This window comes from Pelecanus crispus, chromosome 26 (genome assembly GCF_030463565.1).
Source record: "Pelecanus crispus isolate bPelCri1 chromosome 26, bPelCri1.pri, whole genome shotgun sequence".
NCBI classification, from domain to species: domain Eukaryota; kingdom Metazoa; phylum Chordata; class Aves; order Pelecaniformes; family Pelecanidae; genus Pelecanus; species Pelecanus crispus.
This window is the reverse complement of record NC_134668.1, coordinates 275,707-287,548: the sequence shown is the minus strand read 5'-3', so window position 1 is coordinate 287,548 and position 11,842 is coordinate 275,707. Positions and strand designations below refer to the sequence as shown.

The 11,842-nt window shown below is 62.9% G+C and overlaps 1 protein-coding gene across 1 annotated transcript; it reads left to right on the top strand.

Moving 5' to 3' along the window:
* The first annotated feature begins 1,197 nt into the window (after window positions 1-1,197).
* On the top strand, window positions 1,198-10,141 carry POU6F1 (POU class 6 homeobox 1). The gene is made up of 10 exons (XM_075725067.1): window positions 1,198-1,251; window positions 2,040-2,238; window positions 4,034-4,155; window positions 4,604-4,829; window positions 5,721-5,956; window positions 6,350-6,478; window positions 6,655-6,873; window positions 8,421-8,559; window positions 8,814-8,988; window positions 9,769-10,141. Exons 1-10 carry the CDS (start codon window positions 1,198-1,200, stop codon window positions 10,112-10,114), a joined length of 1,845 nt encoding a protein of 614 aa, XP_075581182.1. The 3' UTR covers window positions 10,115-10,141.
* The last annotated feature ends 1,701 nt before the right edge of the window (window positions 10,142-11,842 follow it).

Here is an 11,842-nt window from a genome sequence, read left to right as displayed (position 1 = left end):
AATTCCCTTTCGGATGAGTTGTGAGCCCGGGGACGTTCTGCCTGAGCTCTGCCTCTGTTTAACACGCTCGGATTTGCAGAGCTTGCCGCGGGCCGAGCTGGCTGGTCCGTGTGGCGCCAGCATCCCTCGTGAGGCAGGGGCAGGATCAGGCCCAGCACAGCGGGGGCCAGCACCCGGGCTGGAGGTGAGCGGGCGCTGCCCGGCGTTTTGGGACGGCTCGGGCAGGGCGAGCCGGGGTCTGGCTGCACCTACCAGCGTCAGCATGCCCCCAGGCTCCCGAGCCGTTACACAAACAAGGACACCTTCGCACATGCATCGAGTAATTTTGAATGTCATCCAGGCTGGCTGGTTAAATGCATCCCCGAGACGTTCCCAATAAAAAATTCATAAGCCTCTTACAAAGGCAATTATGCTTCTGCAAGGCAGCGAGGGGACAATACGTGACCAAATGAGTTAATGAAGGGCATTGGAAGAGGAAGAGTTGCCTTCCAACAGGTGTGCCGAGCCCCTTCCCTCCACGAACAACTCGTTCCACCAGCTTAATGAAGTACCCCCATCAATTTAGGTCCCCTCAGGAAAGAGCAAATTGACTGTCCTACTTCTTGCGGCCAGCGTCAGGGGCTTGGGAGAGCTGTGAAGTGTCGTGTGGAGACTGTGGGGACTTGCTCTGGGCTTCAAATAGGGAGCACGGGCAGTTTCACGTGGGCTTTGCCTGGTTTTTTAGGGTTTTCGAAGCACGCTGTAGGAATTGCATCCTCATCTCCCAAAGGGAGAGGAGAGGGGGAAGGGCTTGGCCCTTGGAATAACCCTTCCCTTGCTCTGCTGCTCGTTATATTCGATGCTCACCCAATAAATTACGCTACTCCACGACCGTGACCTCTTTGCCAAGAGGACGGGAGGTGGTGGGAGGTACCTGAGACACCAAAGCCCCCCCCGGGGAGGAGCACGCGCCCGCACGTGCGGAGCAGGAGGGCGTTAGCAAGCTCTGCACTGCCCCGAATCGCAGCCGGTGGAGAGGTGGGTGGTAGAGGCAGAGAGGAGCAGGGGGGCAGTGGGAGACACCAGGTTTGCTCTGCACCCCGGGCGGAGCCAGCGTGTGACCCCGAGCCACTCGCTGGGTCGGTGACGGACCCTCCCGTGTCCCCCGCTTGCAGCATGTGGGAGGTCTGAGCCCTCTCCCACCTTCGCCGGGACACCATGGACACCGAAGCCATGCAGCCCCAGGAGGCTTCGCTGACCGTCAATGAGCAGGTATGGGCATCGCCGGCTCCATGCCCCCGCGCCCCTTCGCACCCCACCACCGGGAGGGCCAAGGGGGGGGAGTTGGGGTTCAGCGATGGCCTGAGCCCCACTGCGTGGGGTGAAAAACCACCTTGTGCCTGCCCCACGCTCCCAACCAGCCTGTTTGCCCCCGTGCTTGGGCACGCAGGTGTTCAGCTCTATCTTCTGGAGCTCGTCTGCCTCATCTCGGGGGTTTTTTAATGATGAAGAGGAGGCGCGAGGTCCTCGTCCCGGCAGCCTTTGCTCCAAGGTTTGGCTGCCTGCAGCCGCGGGAGAGCTGGAGGAGGAGCGGGCATCTCTGCTCGTCACTCCCCATGTGTCCCCAAGTAGTGCCACATGGGGGAAATCATATCGTGATTCAGAGGGCTCGCCCGACCCCAGGTCAGAGCTGCAGGGTTGTAGATCAGCGCTCGCTCCGGTGCTGCAGATACGGTGCTGCCGGCTCTGCCGGGGAGCTGCGGCCGCCAAGAGCCGCATTTTACCTGCTGAAGATGTCAGCCCCGCGGCGCTGGGGTTATCAGAGCCCAGAAGCTGCTGATGAACTAAAGCAGCGAGGCGCTGGAGCGGCCGCGATCTCCGCATCCGTCCCTCCTCGAGGGGGTGGTGGGGCTCTGCTCGGCTGGTGCCAAGGGTCACCCTAAGAGACGTGCCGCGGGCCGAGGGAGCTGCTTCGCTCCGCCCTGGGGTGCGCGGCCCGGGGGACACCGCTGTGGGGTCGGGTGCCCGGAGCTGATGGACGTTTTGGGGCACATTTGCAGGTTATTGTCATGTCCAGCCATGAAACCATCCGAGTGCTGGAGGTCGGCGTGGACGCCCCGCTGCCAGCCGAGGAGGACCGGAAAGCCTTGGAGATGCCACCAGGGGAGGTAGCGCGGGGCTCCCCGGGAGAGAGCAGCCACCCGGGCAGGGAGGACGTCCCACCCAGCACCCAGAGCTCATGCAGCGGAGAGGCGGCCGGTAAGACGCTTTCCTTCCCTGGAGCTCCTTCCCTGGGCTGCCCCTGGTCCGTCCATCCCTGCAAGCAAAGTTGGGCTCTGGACTGCTGGGCCGGAGCCGGGAGGACGAGCTGCTGCCCATTGGTGCAGGCGGACTCACACTGTGCTCCGGAGCATCCCCATCCCCGGCATAGGAGTTAGCAAAACCAATTCCTTCTCCGGGAGCTGATGGGGAGAAGCATCATGCGTTGAGGACAGCCCTCGACACGTGCTTAAAATAGAGAGGACATTTGTCGGCGAGGTGTTTTGCTGGAGAGCTCGGTTTTCCTGCAGCCACATAGAGCAGGGGCTTGGGTTTCCTCTCCCCCTCGCCCCGGGGCGCTGAGCTGGCTGCGCGTGCATCCCTTCTCGCACGGGAATGCAGCTCTGGAAATACGCCTTCGGGAAGATCCCGCTTTATTCCTCACTGCTTTTTGGCCAGCACCCCACTGCAGATCCATCCTGAATCCTCCTGCAAGTGCCCCTGTCCCATCCCCTCTCCTGCCACTCTTGTGCTTTATTTATTAATCGGACTTTTCTCTGGTTGTCAGCTCTGTGCTGTATTCAGAGCACAACCAGATCCCCGTGCTTTTGCCGAAAGAAAATGGGCAGGATTGTAGCTTGTTTGAGGTTGGTAAGAGGCGGCGAGTGTCCGTCCGCGCTGGGGGATCCTCCGGTCCTGCTGCCGCAGGCTGGAGGGGAGGAAAAGCACGGCAGACCACGCAAAACCCATCGGACCTGGCAGCATCGCCGCCCCGTAGCACGGTCTTTGCAATTTGGGAAGCGTTGGGTGTTGGTGGGAAGTTTAAGAAGAAAAGGCTTTCTTGAATCTTGCAGACCTGTAGTTATTTCTGGGCGAGGGACCAAACCTGAGAAACGCCTGGCTCTTAGCTGAGAAAAGTATTTATTTGGTAAAACTTTTTCTCTGCCAAGGGAAAAAGCAGGAAAAGGGTGTTTTTCTTTTGACAAAAATAGAAGAGGATTAAGTGGATTTTATACTCGAGGGTTGCCATTATTAGAAGTTGAGCAGAATAAATACAAGAGGTTGCTCAAAAAACAAGTAGCTCTTTTGCAAGTAATAAATATGGATTAGGAGCGAGGTTTCCTCTTACTCAGATGTTCACGATAACTAAGAAGTATGAATATATTCTGTGAATTTGGGCAGAGGGTTGAAAGACACCAAACGAAGCTCAGCCCACAGGGGACCCCTCCCCTGCTGGCCGCTGGCCGGGCGATCTCGGTCCCTTCCCTTTCCAGCTCTCCGTTCTCTGGTGAGCGGTTTGGGGGCTGACACCGCTTTAATTGCTGCTAATTTTGGAGCTGGCAGCTGGCAGAGGAAAATACCTCCTGCCGGATCCGACAGCCCGAGAGAGAGGGGCACACAGCCCAGCAAACCACTCACACGCGACCGCTCCTTTTTATCCCCTTAACCCCACTACTTCCCACACTTATTCCTCCCCAAACCACCCAAACCTCGCCCTTCTCCCTCCTTTGCCTCCTCCCCAAAACATCCTGTAAGCAGCCCCCAAGCGCCCTTCCCCTGCATCCCATAACCTGGGCAGTGACCCCACCTGGGGGGACCCGGAGCGCCGCTCCCGAGGGTTCCACGCCGGCTCCGTGGGGCCGCGGCTCCCCCGGGACACCCACGGGAGGGTGTTCATTCCCCGGGTGCGTGTAATTTGGGTGCCCCCCACCCTCACCCCCACCCTTTGCGCAGACGAGCTGCTATCGCTCAACCGGCAGCACCTCTCCAACCCGTCTCCTCTGCCCTTCCCCAGGCAAAGCCAAGCCGGCGGCCGGAGCGTCCCCCAGCGCCGTCCCCTCCGTCGGCACCTTCAGCCACGCCACGAGCCAGCAGCCGCCGACGTTGGCCCCGCTGGCCGTGCAAGCCACCCCGCAGGTAACTACCCCGCAGCCGCGGAGCGGGGCGGGAGAGGGGGAGAGGGCCGGGTTGGGGGCGGGGGGACACGGCGGGGACCCCCGGGGAGGCGTCCGCTTGCTGTAGGCAAACCCCGAGGGCACAAACGACCGCTCGTGGCGCAGGGTGTAGGACCTACGCCCCGAGCCAAGGCGGTTTCCCTCTGCTTGGCGCCCTCGCCAAGGGCCTTGCGCCGCCGAGGTGCTGCCAGAGACGCGTCGGGTGGTTTGCGAGGCGGGGGGATCCCCCCCCCGTCTCCCCACGGAGAGGGGGCTCTGTGGAGCTGGGAACCCAGCTGCTGAGATGGGAGGGACCCCGGGCCGCCCGGCCGCCGGGTCTACGCGCCCCTTTGCAAAGACTTATGCTCCGCTGATGCTATCTGCAGTGGCGTTGATTTTTGTTCTTTTTTAAATCTTGTTTACTTTTGCAGGTCTTGACTCAGGAAAACTTAGCAACAGTTGTGACAGGAGTAATGGTTCCAGCAGGGACAGTTACTCAACCTCTTCTTATCCCCATCAGTATTGCAGGTCAAGTGGCAGGTCAGCAGGGGCTGGCTGTGTGGACATTTCCTACAGCAACGGTCGCTGCCCTTCCCGGATTGACGGCTGCTTCTCCTACAGGGGGAATTTTCAAACCGCCTATAGCCAATTTGCAAGGTAACCGGCGCTCTTCTGCTTCGCAGCCTCCTTAATTCGTCCTCCCCCAGCTTGTGCCGAATCCACGCCGTCCCCTCCAGGAGGGGTCTGAAATGGCGTTTCATTCTGGGGACTTGTTTGCGGCTCCCCGAGTACAAAAGGTGCTGGGAGCATGGGAGGGCAAGGGTGAGGATGATGACAGGGAGGAAGGCAGCGCACAGGGGTGGGATGTGAGGTCCAGGTTAGATCTGGGGCTCTGGCTATGGCACCCCATTGCAGCGGCTGCGGTTCTGTAAGGGAGGAGAGCTGCGGGCGTGAAGCCGGGGGATCCGCGCCTCTCCGGCGACGCCCGGGGCAGGGTTCCTGCCCTTCCCTGTAAGAGGGAATCGTCTCCCCTTGAGCTCCCGCGAGGGAAGGAGCCTGTCGCAGGGGTGATCCGTAGACAGGGGAGATGGCGGGACCCCGGAGGTGCCCCTCACCCTCTGTGCTGGCAGCAGCACCCGGTATGAGTTCGACCCAGCGCTCCAGCCGGGCAGGATGAGCCAGGCTGTAGCGGAGGGGCTCGGCTCTGCCTGCTACACGGGAGCTGGGGGGACCTTGCGCTGCGATAACACGAGCGTGCGGAGATGATTTTAGATTAGTCTAGATTTTAGATTAGTCTAGATTTTAGTCTAGTCTACCCTTGATTGGTTTAGGTGGGCTTGGTAGTGTAGGTTAATGGTTGGACTGGATGATCTTAAAGGTCTTTTCCAACCTAGACGATTCTATGATTCTATGATTCTATGAATCACCTGGTGATTCTGTTCCTGTTGGGAAGGAACAGTGGGCGGTGGGGGACGCACCGAGCTCAGGGTCTTGCCGATGTCCCTGTCTCCCCCCGGCTCACGCTCTCTCCGTCTCTTTGCTTTGCAGCCGCCGCCGTACTGAACACAGCCATCCAAGCGCCGGTGCAGCCTGCCCAGCCGCTGCAGGCTGCGGTCCAGCCCCGGCCCACCCTCCAGCCCCCCGGCATCTTCCCCACCGCACCCGGCCAGCCCCCCATCCTGCCACAGCCCGCCGCAGCGCCCACACCGCCCGTGGCCAAGCCTTTAGAGACGCAGACCCAGATCACTGTCCAACCTGCCGGATTTGCCTTTAACCCTGGCATAGTAAGGAGCCTGGCAGCCCGCGGCGTGGAGCCGGGCGAGTTCGGCACCCGCTTCCCTTTATCCGGTGCCTTACGTGGCGGCAGAGAGCGGCGAGAAGTCACGCTTCCCCAGGGACAAAGCACTCTGGTTCAGCCGTCGTCTCCCGGGGGATCATGCAAGATCCCAGCCTCAGTTTCCCCATCCCTGGCGAATGACGAGAGAGCGAGCAGGCAGCTTTGCTTTAGGCAAAATCTAAAGGATGGATTTAAGGATGTCAAGGGACCGCATCCCATCACGGCGGCGAGGCAGGAGTCACCCTGCCACGGGAAAGGGGGTGGCCAGCCGTGCGCGGGGGGACGCGGTGGCCTGGGGTGCCACCCACGTCTCTGACCCCCGGCTTTCGGTTCTCCGCAGATCAGCGCGGCTTCTCTCGGGGGCCAAACCCAGCTCCTCGGCTCCTTGGCAGCCGCCCCCGTGATTGCAAACACCATCTCCAGCGTGCAGGGCATCACGGGCCAGATCCTGACCAACGCCCAGGGCCAGGTACCGCTGGGGAGGGACCTGCCCTTGCAAACCCCCCGCCGCCACCGCCGCCCCCGCCCCGGGCTCGTTTCTCCTGGGGAAGGAGGAGACGGACGCAGCCGCTGTGTCCCCTCCACCCCGGGGAAGGGTGTTTGTGGACGCAACCCCCCAGCCCTGGCTCTCCTCCCTTCGCCCAGGTGATCGGGACCCTGCCGTGGGTGGTGAACCCCCCCGGGATGGCGGCAGCCAGCCCTGCCCCGGCCGCTCTGCCGGCCCAGAACCTGCAGGTACAGACGGTGACGCCCCAGCTGCTGCTCAATGCCCAGGGCCAGGTCATCGCCACGCTGGCCGGCAGCGCCATCCAGGCGGCCGCCATCAAGAAAACCGGCACCCCCGAGCCCCCCGCCAAGAACGAGGTGAGCGACGGGCACAGGGCTGACCGTGGCGTGGCTGGAGGGCCGGCAGCGGCCCCGGCTGTGTGGCTTTGGGAGCACGTGAGCATCTGTGGGACACAGCTGCGTTGCTGTGGGCCCCGGCCACGTTGTTTTGAGAGCACGTGAGCACCTTTGGGATGCGGCCGTGTTGCTTCTGGAGGATGTGAGCATCTTTGGGAGGTGGCCACGTTGCTTTGGGAGCACGTGAGCATCTTTGGGAGGTGGCCACGTTGCTTTGGGAGCATGTGAGCATCTTTGGGAGGTGGCCACGTTGCTTTGGGAGCACGTGAGCATCTTTGGGATGTGGCCACGTTGCTTTGGGAGCACGTGAGCATCTTTGGGACCCAGCCGTGTTGTTCTGGGAGCACGTGAGCATCTTTGGGACCCAGCCATGTTGTTCTGGGAGCACATGAGCATCTTTGGGAGGTGGCCACGTTGCTTTGGGAGCATGTGAGCATCTTTGAGACCCAGCCACGTTGCTTTGGGAGCATGTGAGCATCTTTGGGACCCAGCCGTGGTGTTCTGGGAGCACATGAGCATCTTTGGGAGGTGGCCACGTTGCTTTGGGAGCATGTGAGCATCTTTGAGACCCAGCCACGTTGCTTTGGGAGCATGTGAGCACCTTTGGGATGTGGCCACATTGCTTTGGGACCCGGCCACATTACTTTGGGAGGATGTGAGCATCTTTGGGACCCGGCTGTGTGGCTTCGGGAGCACATGAGCATTGTTGGGATGTGGCCACGTTGCTTTTGGAGCACGTGAGCTTCTTTGGGACCTGGCCGCGTGGCTTTGGGACCCAGCCACGTTGCTTTGGGAGGACGTGAACAGCTTTGGGACCCGGCCACATTGCTTTGGGACCCAGCCACGTTGCTTTGGGAGCACATGAGCATCTTTGGGACCTGGCCGCTTGGCTTTGGGATCCAGCCACGTTGCTTTGGGAGCACATGAGCATCTTTGGGACGTGGCTGCGTGGCTTTGGGACCCAGCCATGTTGCTTTGGGATGTGGCCATGTTGCTCTGGAAGCACGTGAGCATCTTTGGGACCCAACCACGTTGCTTTGGGACCCAGCCACGTTGCTCTGGGACCCAGCCACGTTGCTCTGGGACCCAACCACGTTGCTTTGGGACCCAACCACGTTGCTTTGGGAGCACGTGAGCACCTTTGGGACGTGACCCCTCCTGCCCCGCAGTGCTGCCCCGTTGCAGGGGGGCATCCCGTCCTCTGTGCCCACCAAATTTCCCAGCTGGGATGGGAAAGACCAAGCCTGACCTTGGCGTGAGCAGAGGGGATGGTTGCCCCCAAGCCTACGTGGCGGGACACCCCAAACGCAGTACAGAACTGTCACGGCCCCATTGCCAGCACGGAGCTGGGTGGTTTCCAGCGTCGCCTCTCCGTCAGCAAAAGCAACACCGTGGCCACTCTCCTGTCACCACGCGGGTGGAGCCGGTGGGCAGGGAGCAGCCGGGCCGTGGCGCTGGAAGAGGGGGAGCCCCCGCTCTGGGGGTGCTGACCCTCCCCTCTGCCCCAGGTCCAGCCCATCCAGCCGGCCCCGGCTCTCTCCCAGCCAGCCGTGGTGATGGCAAACCCTGCCCCGGCGGCGAAGGCTTCCTCCGTGCCGGTCCCCATCACCTGCTCAGAGACCCCCACCGTCAGCCAGCTGGTCTCCAGTGAGTCACGGCGGGGCAGACTGGGGGGATGCCGGGGTCTGGGAACCTCTGGGATGGGGAGAGGATGCTGGGGAGGATACCGGGGGGATGCTGGGGCCTGGGATCCCCTGGGATGGGGGGAGGATGCTGCGCACCTGCATCCCTGGGGATGACCGCCGGCGCCCGGCCTTCGTTAGGGATGCTCGTTATGGTGGCGGGGGGAGAGGCGGCTCCGTGGGGGTTTCACAGCAGCCCCCGCATCCTTCCGCCGGCAGAGCCCCCGGCTCCCAACAGCAGCGCGGAGGAGGATGGGATTAACCTGGAGGAGATCCGGGAATTCGCCAAGAACTTCAAGATCCGACGCTTGTCCCTCGGCCTGACGCAGACGCAGGTGGGACAGGCCCTGACGGCCACCGAGGGACCTGCCTACAGCCAGTCGGCCATCTGCAGGTACCGGGGCTGCCTCCTCGGGGCCACTGCGGAGCCCTCCGGAACGGGGAATCGGGGAGGAGGAGGAGAATTAGGGAATGGGAGGAAAATTGGAGAGAAGGGGGAAAAGTAGAGAAAGGGAGGAAAGTTGGAGAAAGGGAGGGAAAGTAGAGAAAGGGAGGGAAATTGGAGGAAAGGGGGAAAATTAGAGAAGGGGAGGAAAGGGAAGTTGGTGAAAAGGAAAGTTGGAGAAAAGGAAAAATGGAGAAAAAAGAAAAATGGATAAAAGGAGTGAAAATGGGTAAAAGGAGGAAAATTGGAGAAGGGAAATCAGAGAAAAGGAGGAAAAAGGGAGAATAGGAGGAGAACTAGAGAACAAAAGGAAAATGGGAGAAAGAGGGAAGTTGGAGAAAAGAAGGAAAATTGAAGGAAATAAGGAAAATTAGAAGGAGGGAAGTGGAGAAAAAGGAGGAAATTTGGAGAAAGGCAGGAAAATCAGAGAAAAGGAGGGAAATTGGAGAAAAGGAAAATTAGGGAAAGGGAGGAAAATTGGAGAAGAGGAGGGAAAATGGAAAAAGGGACGAAAATTGGAGAAAAGGAGGAAAATTAGGGAAAGGGAGGAAAATGGGAGAAAAGGAGGGTGGGCGGTGTTGCTGCCCACGCAGCTCCTCACCGCGGGGCCGCTCCCCGCCGCGGTCTCGCCCGCCGAAGGCAGCGGTGCCCCCAGCGCCGTCACGGTGTCCCCCCGCTGTCCCCCCCGTCCTCGCCGCGTCCCTGAGGGCTTCTCGGTGCTCGCTGCAGGTTCGAGAAGCTGGACATCACCCCCAAGAGCGCCCAGAAGCTGAAACCGGTGCTGGAGAAGTGGTTGAGCGAAGCCGAGCTCCGTAACCAAGAGGGGCAACAAAACCTGATGGAGTTCGTCGGGGGGGAGCCCTCCAAAAAGCGGAAGCGCCGCACGTCCTTCACCCCCCAAGCCATCGAGGCTCTCAACGCCTACTTCGAGAAGAACGCCTTGCCCACCGGCCAGGAGATCACCGAGATCGCCAAGGAGCTCAACTACGACCGGGAAGTTGTCCGCGTCTGGTTCTGCAACCGCCGGCAGACCCTCAAAAACACCAGTAAACTCAACGTCTTTCAGATCCCCTAAATCGGGGACGGGGACGGGGACGTCTTTCCCCCGTTGCCCACCCCGACCTCCTGCCATCAGCACTTTTGCCACCGACTTTGTCCCCCAGCCCTCGCGGTGGGTGCTGGGGTCTCCGCCACCCCACCGTGCCCGTAGGTGTCCGTGTGTCCGTCTGTCCCCTTTCCTCCACATCACACATGACCTAAGCGTGTTCGCGTCGGGTGTCACGCCTGCCTCATGCCTCCTCCTGCCTGTAACGTGCGTGGTGACGGACCCCCTGCCTGCACGCACCGCCTCTCCTGCCCCCCAAGTGTGTGCGCGTGTCCCCAAAACAAGGAGTGATTTTCATTTTTTGGCCGTTTTCCCGTGTTTCCGAGGTAGCGTCATGGCTCACTAGGGGCGAGCCCCAGTTTAATTTCACCCCCGCTTTGATTTCAGCCGTCCCCCGCCTTGTGCCCGCCAGCGCGAGGGGCTTCTCGATGCGACCCCCCCCCCACCGCCATGGGGACATCGCCGTGGGCGGTGGTTGGGGATTTCTGTGGGGTCCCCACCGTCCGAGAGGGTTTGGGGGGGCGAACCCCAATGATGGAGGCAGCTCCCCCTCCCGCCTGCCCCCACCCCGAGCCCGGGGGCCAGGCGGGTTGGGGGGCTCCGTCCCTCGCACCCCCCTCGCCCGGGGAGCGATGGGGAGAGGCGATGGCTGGAGGGGGAGGTTGGGGGGCCGGGGAGGGGACGCCGGGGACAGGGCAGACTGATGCACTTGATGTAGTGGTGTGAAATAAACAGTATTTTTCTTTTTTCTTTTCCTTTCCCCTTTTTTCCGGAGTGGGGGGTGGGGGGGGGTCCCTACTCGCCCTCCCTGCTCCCCAACCCTGGGGGGTGTGGAGGGGGGGCTGCGCTTGGCGCCCTGCCCTGGCTCCCCACGCCACCAGCACCCCGGGTTTCGGGGAGGCGGCTCCGAGGGTGGAGCTGGGCCGGCACGGTGCCCTCCATCCCCGCTGCAGCCCCGGGAGGGAGAAAAGAAGCCCCCGGCCGGCTGCCGGCTGAGACCCGCGCAACTCAGCGCACGCATGAGCCGGGGCCGGGACTCGAACCCGCGACTCTCGGGGCGGCCCCGCACGGACCCGAGCGCCCCACGCCGCGCCGCTCGCGCCCCGCCCTCCCCGGCCAATCCCCGCGCGGCGGGCCCGGCGCGAAGCTCTCCATTGGCTACCGCCGGCCGCGCGTCACCCGGCGGCGCGCGGCTCCCATTGGCTGGACGCGGCGGCGGGGCGGGGCCGCCTCCCCGCTGGCGGCGGGGGCGGGGGGGGCCGCGGCGCCGCCGCCTCCATCTTGCGGGGGCCGCGGCCCGGGGCGGGAGCGGGCGCGGCGGGGCAGGGGCCCGGGGGCTCCGCAGCGGCGCTCGGGGGGCGCAGCCCCTGGGGAAGGCGGCCCTGGGGGTAGCGCGGGGCCTTGGGGGCGGCCGCGGGCAGCCCCTGGCGGGGGGGGGGAGTGGCCTTGAGGGGGGGCTGGGGCCAGGGCGGTCCCTTGGGGGTCGGGGGGCGGCAGCGCCTGGGGGGTCCCCGCGGGGGGCGGCCCCTTGGGGGGAGGCAGGGCTTTGGGGGGGGGGCTGTAGGGCCTGCGGGGTCCCCTGGGGGTGCGGCCCCTCGGGGGGGGGGGGCGGTACGGCTCGGGGTCCCCCGGGGGTGCAGTCCCGTGGGAGGGGGGGCTGAGGGGTCTGGGGTCCCCGGAGGGTGAGACCCCCTCGGG